General features: G+C 50.5%; 5 protein-coding genes across 5 annotated transcripts; 2 read left to right on the top strand and 3 right to left on the bottom strand.

Annotated features, from left to right (window-relative positions):
* Nucleotide 1: 1 nt before the first annotated feature.
* Nucleotides 2-2890, bottom strand: ACO1O0_005948 (uncharacterized protein; the record flags this gene model as incomplete). The annotated part of the gene is made up of 7 exons (XM_083195353.1): nt 2-421; nt 484-518; nt 622-1216; nt 1468-1699; nt 2041-2205; nt 2333-2756; nt 2833-2890. The coding sequence occupies 7 exons, from the start codon at nt 2888-2890 to the stop codon at nt 2-4; spliced, it is 1929 nt and encodes a 642-aa protein (XP_083048369.1).
* Nucleotides 2891-4183: 1293 nt separating this feature from the next.
* ACO1O0_005947 (uncharacterized protein) lies at nt 4184-6674 on the top strand (the record flags this gene model as incomplete). Its single annotated transcript, XM_083195352.1, has 5 exons — nt 4184-4298; nt 4385-4709; nt 4783-5906; nt 6069-6496; nt 6531-6674. The coding sequence occupies 5 exons, from the start codon at nt 4184-4186 to the stop codon at nt 6672-6674; spliced, it is 2136 nt and encodes a 711-aa protein (XP_083048368.1).
* Nucleotides 6675-7172: 498 nt separating this feature from the next.
* Nucleotides 7173-7654, bottom strand: ACO1O0_005946 (uncharacterized protein; the record flags this gene model as incomplete). The annotated part of the gene is made up of 3 exons (XM_083195351.1): nt 7173-7400; nt 7494-7594; nt 7648-7654. 3 exons carry the CDS (start codon nt 7652-7654, stop codon nt 7173-7175), a joined length of 336 nt encoding a protein of 111 aa, XP_083048367.1.
* A 3153-nt stretch (nt 7655-10807) lies between these two features.
* Nucleotides 10808-12891, bottom strand: ACO1O0_005945 (asparagine synthetase B family protein; the record flags this gene model as incomplete). The annotated part of the gene is made up of 2 exons (XM_083195350.1): nt 10808-12223; nt 12277-12891. The coding sequence occupies 2 exons, from the start codon at nt 12889-12891 to the stop codon at nt 10808-10810; spliced, it is 2031 nt and encodes a 676-aa protein (XP_083048366.1).
* A 1567-nt stretch (nt 12892-14458) lies between these two features.
* Nucleotides 14459-15010, top strand: ACO1O0_005944 (RidA family protein; the record flags this gene model as incomplete). The annotated part of the gene is made up of 2 exons (XM_083195349.1): nt 14459-14570; nt 14664-15010. The coding sequence occupies 2 exons, from the start codon at nt 14459-14461 to the stop codon at nt 15008-15010; spliced, it is 459 nt and encodes a 152-aa protein (XP_083048365.1).
* Nucleotides 15011-15161: the final 151 nt, after the last annotated feature.

Here is a 15161-nt window from a genome sequence, read left to right as displayed (position 1 = left end):
ACTATTCGGAGGAGGAGTATCCGTCGCCCTGTTCCGTGGCCGGCCGATGCCCAGTGTTCGACTGCTCCTCATCATCCCCCCGAATGATATCTACGCCCCGCTTCTCATAATTTAACATGCGCCTCGGTCTATCATGTAGCCCACTCTTGCCAATCAGAAACCTGCCTAGCCACGGCAAAAATTCAAACAACTGGAAGCGTATAAAGCTCCTCTTTGGCTCTCTAAACACAAGGCCAAGAGCTTCGAGTCGGACTCCGCCTGTTTCCTCAACGAGCAGGAAGATGAGGACAAAGGCGACAACGTTGAAGCCTGAAAAGAGGCCGAGGGTACCGCCAGTGCCGATCTTGGCGTTCAGCAACGGCTGAAGCCATGCTAAGAAGCCGGCGAAGAGGAAGTTTATAGATACCGCGATGGAGGCGCCCTAATACCAGAAAGCATTAGCATTATTATAGAAATTACGACGGTAGAAGAGAATGGACCTACCGTCTCTCTGAAGGCTAGAGGAAAGCTCTCCGCTGCTAAAATGAAAGGCACTGGGCCCATACCAGGGCTATACCATACAGCATGGACTGCTCAATGTTAATCCTGTTTCCTAACTTTAGGATGAGATAATTCACTCACAGTAAAGCCAGAAAGCGACAACCTCAATTTTGACGTTGCCAAAACTCACCGCCGCGGCCATAAGCCCTGCCGCCGCCCACGGTATGGTAAATAGCAATATCTTTCTCCGGCCTAGCTTATCAACATAATGAATAGCGGGCAGGCAGAAGAGGAAGTTTAGCAGGCCAAAGATGACATTGTAAACCATGGCTTTGTTGACATTGCCGTCGTCGAGGAACCCGTTGCGTTTTTCAACGAGGATACTTCCACCGTAGAAGGCCATGATGTTGACCGTAGGGAAGTCAGCAACTTTTCGTCTTTGGCATCGGAGGGATACAAACATACTACCAGACAGCTGCTGCGCTAGAGCTACAACACCAGACGCAATGGCCGCGTTTCGGAGACGGCGCTTCGTAAATATAGTGGCGTACTGCATGATGTAGTGCCATATAGCTTTGTGCATGTTTCGAATATGATCGACGATGCCCCAAAGCCATCCACTGCGGTGCTCCATGGTCCCTGGTGATGCTGAGGCTTCTTCGGCATTTAGGTGCCTGTTTTGCCGCCTTGGGCTCTGTGCAGGGTCCTGCAAAGGATAGTTGTTGCCCGGGACCGGCTGGCCGTTAGGAGGTTCTGTGTTTGCTGGCAGGGAGTTGGAGTTCATGGCCCTTGTGGAGTTTGTCTCCATCTCAATCTGAATTTCTTGCTCTATTCCCACATGAGTAAGAAATAAATCGCGAGTAGCTTGGATCTATTATGGATGAGATCAGTTTGCGAACCTTGAAGGTAATTTGGACGCGTTTCCCCCGAAACACTTGTTACTGATAGTGCTCATGATGATTATAGAGGGCTGGAGGGCTCTCTTACTTTCGTGTTCCGTAGTCTCATTAGTGATCCAAATGCCTTCTCTGGGCTGTAATGCCCTGAGTCCGGCGTCATATAGTATCGGAACGACTCGGGGCATTTGAATATAATGAGCATCAAAAGCAGCGCGAACACTGCAGGAGAGGCAAGAATCAGGCGGAGTTTGAGCTTCGCGTCAGAGATGTGATTTAGGCCGATATTGACGATGAAGGACATCATTATACCGAAGGATACCCTGTTTTGGAAAAAAGAACAGTCAGTTATCTGGTTCTATTGGCTATAATTCTGGTTCAATGTCGTGCCATGTTAGTATACCGGGCCAATAATAGCTACACGCAAGTGAGACAAGATTCTGCATAGGTACCCGCTTATGACAACAACGGTTTCATAACGGAAGATCGACATTGTTTGAGTCAGGGACAAAAGAAGGAGTATACGCACCACAGCTGCCACATAAGCACAAATGAACCCCTCCAAAATCCCACTGCTGTTTCCGCGGCTAGAATTGGAGTGCTCACTGCTTTCAAGCCCATCCCAATGCCGCCAATGATACGGATGCCACTGAGAAACACCCACCCTTTGTTATCGGGAGCATCTAAGCCCATTCTCTTCTGATCGTGAAGCTCTATGGCTGCTGAGCCCAGAGAGCTTGCAAAGATGAGTAGAGAGGCGATGAAGATTGCGCCCCGGCGGCCGAAGTAGGAGTTTACAGCAGCAGCGAGAGGGCAGCCCCTGTTTCTTCTGATTAGTATTGGATTAGGGAAGGGAAAGAAATTTGTAAGCTCTTAGGGGTTAAGATGAGGGTAAATTAGGGTTCAACGAGGGCGCACCATATGTACAATGTGGGAAATGCTGGGATCTCACTCACAAAGCTGCCGCACTGAAATAAACAGCGGCATTTGCAATCGCAAATCCCGAGTTGACATCTTCATTGTCGGAAATATTTATCCACAGGTCTGCAAATAGATTCGCCCCATTCTGGCTGCTCTGCATGAACCCCTGCAGAAACGCGCTGAGACTGACCGTCACGATGACCATCCATGTGCCCCTCTCGGAAAAGGTGTGGTCTGCCTCTTTCACCAGCGCCCGCCGCTGGGTTGCATTGAGCTGTATAGGGGTATTGGGGTCGTTATGATAGGCAGCATTGTAATAGATGTCGTGATGCTTGAAAACCGTCGCGGCGTCTCGGATTTCCTGCTCGGATGGGTACGGACGTAGGCCGGTAAGGGTCTGGGACGTGGACTCATGGAAATTGTGGACGGACTCGCGGATCTCAACGTCGTTCATGACCCCTAAGGTAGAGTGTTAGTGTTAGCAGTCCTCAATATTGTTAGAGATTGAGAGGTCTGGAAATGGGAGCAAGCCTACCAAGCGGATTGCGGATCTTGACGACCTTGGGGCGTGGGGTCCTTTCTTGGCCGGCCATCACGATTCAAGAGGCTGATGTAGCTGGACCCCCTGGACGACGAATAAGGCTGTTCAAAGGTTGGAAAGTATTGTAGAAGAAGTATGGTTTTGTTTTTACTTGACTGTCGGCTTTGGATTTCAATGCCAACTCACTTCTGCTCGTTGTATCTCAGCTAAAAGCTTGCAAGACGCCCACAACCCTTCTAGGGGATTTGAGGTGTTATATCACCCATGAAACACCCTGCACCTGGATCAGCCCTACAGCCTGATCAGCCCCCTGAAGAGTTTGCATGCGCATGCTTGGTACACGAACAACTGAATCAGATGCAGAGTTCGGATCAAACAACCCTGTTCCCTGCACCCCGCAAGTTGCCTCGCAGCCTTATTCTGGAGACACTTGTGCTGTGGATGTCAGCACGGTGCTGGCAAAATCGACTCGCTTTTTTTTATGTCTGAGTATCTACCGGGGAATATGCACGAGTCCGAAAGAACAAGCCCGTCTTTCAGTCTAGCTTCCCATCACTACTGGTGTTGACACGAGATCGCGGTCGAAGCGAAGGCAAGCGTAGAACCGCTGGGGGAAGACTACGTTGTCGTCCAACCATCGAAACACAGGGCCATCGACAAAAGGCAGACTACCAAACGAGCATATTCAGTGTGGCAATCGAAATAGAATAGGCATTGGTGTAGGCTGTGGTGTGCGTGTGACACAGTGTCTACACTCGTATACAACGCATGGAGGGGCTTACTCTTGGGTACCCCAGTTGCACCTGATACTTCAATGGATGGTAGGACTTCCCTCCCTAGCCGCTCATCAAATCAGCCCGAGTACTCGTACAAGCACAGTGGGAAGGTGTCGAAGGCGCAGCACCTGGGCTAAGCCTCGCTCGATTAGTGTATTGGTGTCTACACAGCAGGGGAGGAAGAGTTTGGTGCGGTAAAGTACTTAGGTAATTACTCGCATGAATGAGGCTGGCTCACCATGTACATGCGCTCCCGACCAACCAACACACCGCGTTTCCCCGGACAATGTCACAGAGGCTACAAGCCAGCATGACTCCATTTCAGCCTGCTTAACGTACGTCACGGGACGTTTCATCAGAGGGTGCCCCAGGAATTTCAGCTACTTGTCCCCAAAAACTGGCTTATCCTTCAATATTCCATCGACATCCAACCCCAAGTCTCAACCGCCGACCCCATCGCTCTCTCAACCGCTATCCATGGCTGAATCTTACTGCCTCATCGACCGAGTGGATGGTTCCTAGTCCGGATCCCTCTATATCATGCCAACGAACGTGTGACAGCCGGAACGATGGGCGACATGGATGCCGCCGGTCTCGCCCTCAACGTCGCGACTATTTGCAGCAAGCTAGCATGGAATCTGTACAAGTTCGTTCATAAAGTCAAGGAAGCGCCTGAACAAGCCCGTGAGTTTTGGAATAAGAGAACGCAATAGCCTAAGAGAATAAATGATTCTCTTTAAGCAAGACGACTGACAAGACGCCTCATCCAGGTCAAATGCAGCACTCCCTTGTCGCCCTCAAGAAATGTCTCGACAAGATCACGTCTCTGTTCGCTTTCCAGCGCCCTCTAGATCCTCAGGAGGTATCCTTCAGAGACTCCATCTACGAAATCCTTGAGTTTATAAGCCTGGACCTCAAGACTCTTCGAACAAAGTTCCGAATCAATGGCCTCTTGGCGGTGGATAATCAGCGCTCCTTTAAGACTGTCAAGATTGTGTTCAGCAGGCTTTTTGAGGAGGGTGATATAGTGGAGATACAGGCACGAATTGGACAGCACGAGAGGCTACTCCAGACGCACTTTGAGATGCTGATTCTGTGAGCTACTCCAAGAATTTCCAAAAAATGATAGGGAAATGTCATGCTGACGAAAGAAACATAGATTGTCTAGTTGGAAGACGCAGAAGAAAGTTGATAAACTATCTGGTGCTGTCGAGGAGTACTTCATACGATTGCACGAAGACGCAAAGAGTATCACCGCCAGGCCCCGCGTCATTTCCACGACCAGATCCGAGATGTCCGAGAGCGAGCCCGGCATTGAGGAAATATCGGAAAGCGAGTCTATCCGCAAGTATCATGGGGCTGTTTGGCTATGGCAAACAAGATCTCGGGACATTGTCGAATGGGTCACGAACGGCAACTCGAGGAGGGAGCGGGGGCCACCCAACGCCCCATCTGTCTTAGACGAGGACACCAATGGAGACGACTTGAGTTCCGACTATACATACCCCGAAGGAGATGATCTAGGTGGATTTAGTGAACCCGAGTTACTATCACCTGACCCTCTCGAGAATGGCCAAGATAGATCAACAACACCACGATCTAGTATTAGCCAACCTAAACCGGAAGAAAGAGCAAGACAGGACCAGCTAGAAAAGGCGCTGCAAATCTTCCGGAGCAAGACAGCCGATATGCTTGAAGATCAGAAGCTCTCTGAGGCCAAAAAACATCAACAAGAGGCAATCGACGTCCTCACCGAGCTGAAGGAGTTCCGGGATGTCCCATTCAGCGAGGAATTCGAAATGAAGGAGAAGCTAGCCAATATACACATTCGAATGGACGTCCCGGAAGCTATAGCCGAGGCACACGAGGTTATGCGCAAACTTGTTAGACAAGAGGATGAGCTCCAACAGAATGGCTCCCCAGAACGTCGCAGTAGATTGTATCAAACTCTCAGTGGCATTCAGCTTCGGCTAGGGAAGTTCAGTGAGGCGTGCAACTCAGCCATGGCAGCTGCATATACCAGACTCGAAGCAAACCCGAATGGTCTCAGCCCGGAGGAAACGGAGCTTGTGAAGGAAGCTGCAAGGACATGTTATAGGGCCGCCATGCATATTCCAGATACCAAGAAGGCTTACGGCACATTCCACGACATAGCATACAAACTCGGCGATCCGACCTTCATACCCCCCGAGAACCCATACGATGCAAACACCATTGAGTGGTGCAGGAAGCAGGGCTTCCAAGTTGACAAGGAAGGCTTTGGATACCATGTGTGCGCCACCAATGTTTCTGGTAGGCTCAAAGGCTTTTCACCAGTACACCAAGCCGTCAAGATGAACGCAGTTGATCAGCTCAAACACATGTTGGCATTCTCATGTAATCTTGAATATCGCTTGGAGACTTCACACGATGACCCAACCCCTTTACTTCTCGCGTGTTCCGAGAGAAATACAGAGGCAGTCCGCATACTTCTCGATAAAGGGGCCAGCGTGGGCGCAAAGGACTGCGCGGGTATGAATGGGCTACATCGATGCCAGACGTCGGTGCCCGGAGGGACAGAAATCGCACGCCTGCTTCTCAAGCATACCAAGTCGGGCTGGATGGACATCGAAGAGAAGGACCATAACGGCAAAACAGCAGTCCACCTGGCCGCTCAGATGGGAAATGTCCCGATGCTCGAATTTCTGCTAAACCCCAAGCGGGGCGCGGATCCAAATGCACGACAATCAGATGGATCAACGCCCATCATGGTTGCCGTTCTCTCCAGTATCGACAACAAGAAGAATGTCGTGAATGTTCTGCTTGAGAACAAGGCAGACATTTCCATTCAAAACAAAAACCAGCAAACAGTTCAGGATATTGCCAAGCGTCAGGGCGAAAAGGTCATCACTTTGCTCCTAAACGCACACGCCGAAGACTCTAACTCACAGCGAGGAGAACCGCGGCGAGGAAGCGAACCACAAAACTTCATGTCAAATACACCGCAAGTTGTACAAAGGGGATGCCAGTGCCCACACTGCGAATTCCATGTCTCAGGATATGATCAAGTCCCCGAGCTAGCACAAAGGCCCTCGCAGTCCTCGGTTGGCTCTGGTCGGCGTAGGCGATCATTGCTCGGACCGTGGACGCGGTCGCGTTAAGGACTGTAATGACGATTAAGAACACCATCATTATGATTTTGTTTTAAAACACGGATTGGATTGATAGCAGTTGCAACTCAACGAACAACAATCGCACTAATACCCCTAACAGTTGCAACATCACAAACTGCTCTATGTCAAGCGGCAATTGGGCTATGAGGGGACGTTTGACTACTTTGCCGGCTACTATATTTATATATTACAGGAACGTAGTTGAGTAACTAATCCTCACTTAAGCTCACGATAAATGAGAATACTATTAAGATATACCTGTTAGGTGGATAACCAACGTATTACTGCGCAAGTATATTTAGAATACTATTGTCTACCAGAATATGAAACCAAACTTGGTAGAATATACTTTAGTAGAGGGAACTACATCTTACGCTTTGATGGACATACAACTATATTTGTCCTCCTAGTGAGCGAAACGAAAGTCCAGCCTCTTGTTTCCCTCGTCCTTTGTCGTCCGCAGATAGTCGTCCTTCTCATCCGGGCTCATTGCATTCCATATCCGATCGCGTGTCTTATTCCGCCGAATGTAGTAGACTTTGATGAAGATTGTCATGACCACGTTCCAACCGACGAGGGCGAGAAGAATCTTGTTTCCACGCCGATAGAAAGGTCTATCGTCCTCAAGGTACACCTATCGTTAAGAAGTAATCAGCATGATCCCAGAGTTTGTAAAGCCAACAAAGGAATAAGAGTAGTGCAGGTTTTAATCAGAAAGGATACATACATTCGACGAAATGACAGCGCTTGCCTGGCAAATCATATTGTACACTGCACTGCCCAAGGTCCTCGTGCGTACGGATCCGGCATTCCGCGAAGTCAGGCTGACTGTAAGACAGTATTAGTTCAACACCTAAAATGAAACAAAATCGGGGAGCTACTCACCATTGATGGAATGAATGTAGGGGAAACCAATTAGAAGAACGGAGATGGCATACCAGGTCCAGGGACCAGCAGTTGATGGAAGGAGTTCCAGGGCAAGGAGAAGTGGGAGGCACCAGAAGGAGTAGAACAAGCCAATTGCCATGCGGTTATTAATCTTCTCCGAGACCCACGTCCAGAAGATTAATTGGAACAGAAAGAGGGAATACGCCGGAATGGTCAAAAGATTGGTTTGGAAGGTGTCGAATCCAAGTGATCTCAAGTTTAGGGTTAGGTAGGCCTGGGGGGGAGTCGTCGGAATAAGCAGGGTAAGACTGATGACATATAGCGGCCAGAGGTCGTAATCCATCAATGCATCAAACAGAAGCCTCCAAGTTAATCCTTGACGGTTGTGCATTCCTCCCTGCATGGCAAGCAAGATTAGCATTGTCCTACCGGCGGAGCCAGGGCCGCCCAGTGCTCACCTTTGCCGGGTCGTCCCGCAGAATTCTGTTGACCAATATCACTTCTTCTCGCTCAGTAAACCAGCCAGCCTTTCCTCTGAGCCATCCCGCCGTCTGTGTCGGACTGGGAGGCAGATAGAACCAGGAGACCACCCCTATAATTGCCGTCAAGGCCCCTTCGAGCGCAAATAGCCACCTCCAGCCCTCCCAACCGCCAACGTCCGCCATACGAAGAATTCCGTAGGCCAGAAAGGCGGCAACTATATAGGTGAAATTTGATGCAAAGTAAAATAAGCTTACTCGCATCGGCAATTCCTTGTGGGTATAGAAGTATGACAGATAAAGGAGAGCGTCGGGTATGAAGCCACCCTCAACCAACCCCAGCAGGGCACGCGTAGCATAGAAGCTCTTCTTTCCAGTAACAAGGCCTTGGCATATTCCAATGACGCTCCATGCGACCATCTGGATGGGGATCCAGCGATCGGGGCCGAGTTTCTTTGAGATCATCTGCGACGGGACTTCTGCAGATAAGAAACAAACGTAGAATATCATCATACCATAGTTGTAGTGATTTGTAGACAACCCAAGGTCATTTAGCATTCCATCACTTAGAGCTTGACCAATGTTTCCTCGATCAAGCTGCAGCGCGAAGAACATCAGGCAAACCCAAGAGCAGATCCTGTAATCCACCTGTTATGGCACCAACGTTAGGAATGCGAACCATACATAGCAAGTACGTGCGGGGAATCGGGCACTTAACCTGCGGACAAGCTTCTTCTCTTCCTTCTCGGTCCATTCGGCCAACGGATCGTATCTGTGCCGGCCCTCATACTCCGGAAGTGGCTCATATAATGCCGTGGACCCACCAGCAACGAAAGCGCCGCCGGTGACATAGTTTCGCTCTGCCACAGATACATCCACAACCGGGTTTTTATGGTCGCTTGCATCTGTGTCTGTTGCTTCGATTGAACTTGATTTGGCGGACATGGTTGAAGGGTAGGCACGGCGTGGCTGCCTTGTGGACATATGTGGTTGCTTGTGAACCTAAAGTATTTAATGGATTGAATACATTGAGAATACAGTTTGAGACAGTGTTTATATACCCCAACATGAGAACATGACAAGATAACAGACGATTTACGTGCTCTGAGGGGGATGATGGTGTCATATGTCAAGTCATCACCAGCGGCCAATATTATTCGCCGGCGTGCTCTACACATCGGATGGCGCGATAGGGGCATGAAGCGAACAACGTTGCCATGCCAGCATCTCCGCATCTCCGCATCTCCGGGAAATGATGTGCTACACTATTTCAGCTTCATGCCAGTATACGACTAATAAATATCGAGGGGGGGAGGTGTTGCTTTCTTTTTCTCGTGGGACAGCTTCTTGTGGCTGGACAGGATATCCGCTCGAAGAGCGGTAGCTCTGTGCGATAATATCAGCAGCATAGCAACCTCTCACAAGAGGGCGGCTTTGCAGGCCAAAATATCATTGCTGTCAGGGCATCGACCTGTTGGGTAGGGAGCAATAATTTCTCTCTGATTTCTGTCGCAGCGTCATCAACTCCCATACAATCCAACCGTGCTACGTACGCCTCTACCCATGACTGCAGCCACAAGCTACGATATTGGTAGTAGTCGTGTGAGGAGAGAGGGAGATACTAGGGTTTTAATCAGCCCGCAGCGGCAGCGTGGAAGACAGAGCGACAGCATTATTATGATATATATTCGGTGAGAATCGAGTAGCGATGCACCTCAAGCTGTGATGGATGTCAAGCCTCGATAATAATCAAGCTACACATAGGAATTATTGTACTAGAATGTCATAGGGCCGCATCGATCATTACCAAAGATTAATAATAATAATAACGCAGTTACAAACTCTCAATACGATTACAATGAGCGGTTGAGATTGTGAGTGACCTGTCACCAGCTAAGGAAGATGTCTCATGTTGGAAAATATGTTTCGATCCCTGTCCAGGAAGCCTCTCGCCTCTGCCGGTAGGTAGAGTACTCGTACAACTCCCTTCGTCACTCCCAACCTCAGCACACAAGAATCGAGATGGAATACAGGTGGCCTCCCCAATGTTATATCCTCTTCTTCTCCGTTCCCCCGTTTTATTCTATCGCGGTTCCTGTGGCAGGGGGATCCCGGTCAACGACTAAACGTGAGTCGTTTCAGCGAATAGATAATGAGACGCGGTCCCCAAATGCACTCGAGACCTTCTTGGGATAATGGACGCTCATCGTGTGGCATATATAGGTAGTAAAAAATTCAGTGATAATTTTGGGCTCATAGTGAAGAGCCAAGTATGTTGGAGTATAAGGGACACTGTGTTGAAACCTCATTTAAGGTAACAACACAAGATTGGCTACGTTAAGCACATATCTTAGGCCTTAGAGTTAGTGGAAGAGCCCTGTATTTAGTCAATGGCAAGATAGCTTGCTTGTAAGTCGTCTTCGTATCCTATCACTTCCAAGATTGTCAAAGCTCCGTTTTTAAATTAAACTTGGTCATATCGTCTATCTTCATGACAGCCCAGCTGGGCTCTTCGCAATCTTCGTGCAAACGACATTACGACCTTAATTAGACCTATACAAGAGAAAGCTCTCCAAAAAGATGGTATTTATATATTAGATAGTCGCATGATATTCGCCCGTCATTCGTTCACCCTTTCAGCAAGGTGGAATATCCCCAATAATCAACCAGCCACTCATTCCATCCAGTCTCCCAGGTCGGCTTTCTTGACACCAAAGCGCTCTGATAACGTCACCCACGCACCAACGAACAGTAAATTCCTGAAAGAAGCTGCATCCCCCTTCTCGCTAAAGGCACGATCCAGAGATTCCTGGACCAGGCTGAAGTCGACGAAACCTAGGGCTTCCACTGCCTCGCGGGTCAGGAGATTGGACATCATGGAGTGAAATGGGCCGTCTCGCGGCCACTTCACCGGCGCCATGAACGGACTCTTCTTGCGCTTGTATAGCTCTTCTGTGATAAAAGGCCGTGCTGCTTCCCGCAGAATCCACTTCTCGGTGAACGACATTAACCCAGGAGTGGGCTTCGTCCACAGCGGGCCTTTATCTCCGTGGCTAGTAGCATCCTCATCTGATCCTTCTGGCGGCGTGAAAGCAATCTTGACGCTCGGAGGCAGCCGGTTGACGTACTCGGTGAAGTGGTGATCGAGGAATGGCGTCCGCGCCTCGATGCTATGGGCCATCTCGGTGCGATCACCAAGACAGGACAGCAGCACGTTGGGGAGCGAGGTCCTATTCCACATGTAGAGGGCCGTGTGCAGGGGGTGCCAGCGGGAGCGCATCTTGGCCCGGGCATCTGGGGAGAAGGACTCGATGACAGTGTTTCTATAATCTAGATCGGCAGACTTGTCCTGCACCCAGGGAGAAAATAGTTGTCTCTTGGGGTGCCAGGTCAGCAGAGCCCAGGGGACGGTGCTGTTGTTGACTTCAGCTAGGGCAGCGCAGTCTCGTGCATCTCTGTTGATTCCCGCGGCGCCCAGAATGCCCAGTATTTTGATCGTTTCCTCGTCTACGCAACGGTGCATCTTACCTCGCAGGTCGTGCTGGCGCGACAGGAGTGATTCCGGCTGAGAGTGGTCGGCCTCGCGGAGAAACTCGATAGGAAAGTATGGGTATCCGGCAAAGTGCTCATCAGCGCCCTCGCCAGTGATGATGACCTTGACGCCATGCTCGCGAGGCAGCGTCGAAAGTGCAAACTTGGCGACGCTGTTAAGGTCATAGTTGTGGTGCTCGCAGTGGTATGCCGTGTCGGCAAAGTCGCGAGCCAGCATGTCCTCGTCAACCTGCTTCTTGACCGTCTCAACACCCAGCCACTTTGCCGTCCGCTCAGCAATGCTGGACTCGTCGAATCCCGAGCCGCTGGGGAACTCGACACTAAAACAAGAGACCTTGGTGGATGCCTCGCTGCCAATCCTGACATTGTTTTCTCGCGCGAGATGTGTGACGATGCCGGCGACGGCCGAGGAGTCGATACCACCCGAGAGGTAGACACCGACAGGGACATCAGCGCGCATGCGAAGGCGGATCGACTCGACCAGCCGCTCACGAACACCTAGCACCATCTCATCGATGGTGCGCGTTTCAACTTGACGCTACTCTTGGTCAGGACCGCCCAAGGTGGGGTTATTGGGGGCAACAGGCTCACCTTGTCTTCATATTCGGCATCCCAGTACCGGTAGATATTGACATCGCTGTCCGTAATCTCGATCCAGTGCCCCGGCGGAAGCTTCTTGACGCCCTTGAACAACGTACGATCGTCCAACTGCCAGCCCGATGTAGCGATGGCCTTGACATCCCACTCGGGCTTCCATCCCATCGGCAAGAATGCTTTTGCCTCAGCAGCCATGAGGATCTTGTCCCCAACGGTGGTCCACACCAGGGGTTTGATCCCGTATCGGTCCCTGGCCGCAATCATGCGTCTGCTTCCAGCTCGCTCGTCGTAGAGCACAAATGCGAACTCGCCACGCAGATGCTCAAAAAAGCCCGGCGCCCCGTAGATCTTGTACAGGGCCAGGACCAACTCGCTGTCGCTTTTGCCAGAGAAGGTATATCCGTATTCCTCTGAGCAGGCCTTGCGCAGGCGGTCGTAGTCGTATATCTCGCCATTCACAACGGCGTGAATAAGGCCATCGTCACTCGTGAGGGGCTGCCGTCCGCTTGGGCTGAGATCGTTGATGGAGAGCCGGCAATGGCCCAGACCGACACGCTGGTCGTGGCTTATCCAGACACCAGACTCGTCTGGGCCACGGTGATTGAGCATGTCGATAGAGGCCTGGAGCTTCCCCGGGAGGGATGTATCTGATGTACCATTCGTGGGGCCATTATCATGACCATCGAGCGTGGCCCTAGGATCGCGTACACAGGTCGTAATGCCACACATAATGATGATTTGGCACTGGCTTTCAATAGAGAGAATACTGCCCAGTATTTCCTTGGCTCATGAGGGTATTGGGAAGTTCTATACGGATATGAAAAACCCAATGCCCCCGCAGTATACGTGCAGCCTTTACGTATCATCGGTGTCACGTAGTGTAAGACACGGGATCTTCATGTTGCACTATACGAGGACGGCGTCATTCCTAAACTATTTATGGCCATCCATATCCGAATTACCTGCCGGCAATGCTCTAGCGGCCACGGACGACTAGGGAATGGGGCGGCCGCCACATCCAGACCCCCAGCCCTACCGCGGACGTTCTGCGTATGTTACCCATCGATGCAACGGCAGCGGGCCGAACCAGATTGGGACGAATCCGACAGCCGACGCAGCGTTTTGGGCCCTGCACCTGTCTTTCGAAATTCCATGACACGACCTGCCTAGAGTACGGGCGCATGGGATTTTACCAGAAAATCTGCTCATAATCCAAGTTCGAAAGTGACCTCTGCAGGGCCAAAGACATCGTGCTGGCTTAATAACGGTATAAACAGGAACAATGTGCAGAGTAGCAGCAAAGCATACAGACAAAATATTTACTCATACGTACCTTTTTTTTTCTCTGATAGAAGATGGGAACAGAGCATGATTCCAAATCTCACTTCGTATCTGAACTACCAGGAACTCTCCGTAGATGACGCTCTCGGTGGATATATCTTCGAACGGCTATCGGTAAACCAGCTCCGCAAGAGCCATTTTGGACTGCACCAGGGCAAAATTAAACTCGAAGCATCCCCTCCCTCCCGCTACAAAGGGTGAGTATAAATCTTCTTTCTAGATGCATGAAAGCGATGGTTACCCTGTGACCCCGCCCCTCTTTTGGCTTTGCCCGTTGGCATGGCCAGCTGTTTGGGCCCAACATTTCACCTAGGCTCTTGTCTTTTTTTTTTAGGGAATCCCCCGAAGCTGAAAAGGGACCAACAGATATCTCCGTCAATAGATACATAGTAGGTCTAGTTATGGGCGTGGAGCGAAATCGAGTGGATTAGTAAAAAAGTAAAGGCCTAACTTGGAACGGGCCGGTCCAAATGTGGAAATAGTGTCTATGGAGGGGCAGCGCAGGGAAAGACATGTGCCACCTACTGCACAACCATCAATGGATCTTGTACAGGTGATTGGGCAACTGGCTGTTGGCTGTGGGTTGGACAGTGTGGGGAGGCTTACCGGCTTCATGTTGCTCGAGTGTTGGCCCATTAGCTTGTTACTCCAACCCAGGTCTCAACAGGCCTCAAATACCACTTCAGGAGACGGGTTATTTAAGACTCAGTCTGTCGATTATCCGGCCCTTCAGAAGTAACCTTTGAGAACATTCTCTTTACCATCTACGAAACATAGATCTCGCCATCTCCTTTGCCGAGTCCCAAGACCATCTCACCACCCTCCTACGTCAACCATGTCAAAGCTTCAGTACTTTGCCTACCCCGACATGGGGCGGATCCTGCTTGACAAACACTGCTATAATCAGGCCGTCCGGGTCGGCGACCGGATCGAGTGCGCTGGGCAAGGTACGTAGGTAGCCTCATGGCGACGGCCGGCTGTAATGGCATCGTGTTGAGAACCGGAAAGCCAGAGCTGACATCGATGGTGACATTCTGCAGGCGGCTGGGACCCTAAGACGGGGGAGATGAAGGAAGATATCTACGAGGAGATTGACCAGGCCTTTGAGAACGTCGAGCTAGCGCTCAAGAATGCAGGGGGCAAAGGCTGGTCGCAGGTGTATCGCGTCAACTCGTACCACACGGATATGAGTCATGAGTGTCTCATGCACATGGTCGGACATCTCAAGAATCGCATGCCGGACCACAAGCCCATCTTTACTTGCGTGGGGGTCACTGAACTAGGCATCAAGGGCATGCGGGTCGAGATTGAGGTGGCTGCGTACGACGAGGAGGGAGCCGCGGAGGTGCGCAAGGTCAATGCCAACGCCACCCAGACGCAGGGCTAAGGAATGAAGCACAATTAATACCATGAGTACACCTTATAAGCTGAGACGGGCAGCATGCGCTCTCGCTCAAGTTTTTTTTAAAAAAAAATAAAACTACTCAAGTTGATTGTATAAAGACACGGTGAGGCCAAGAAGGGGAACAGGTAGCTAC

This window comes from Amphichorda felina (genome assembly GCF_050947745.1).
Source record: "Amphichorda felina strain 45539 chromosome Unknown scaffold_6, whole genome shotgun sequence".
In the NCBI taxonomy this organism is placed as follows: Eukaryota; Fungi; Ascomycota; class Sordariomycetes; order Hypocreales; family Bionectriaceae; genus Amphichorda; species Amphichorda felina.
The sequence above is the reverse complement of the archived record's forward strand: the minus strand, read 5'-3'. Positions and strand labels throughout refer to the sequence as shown.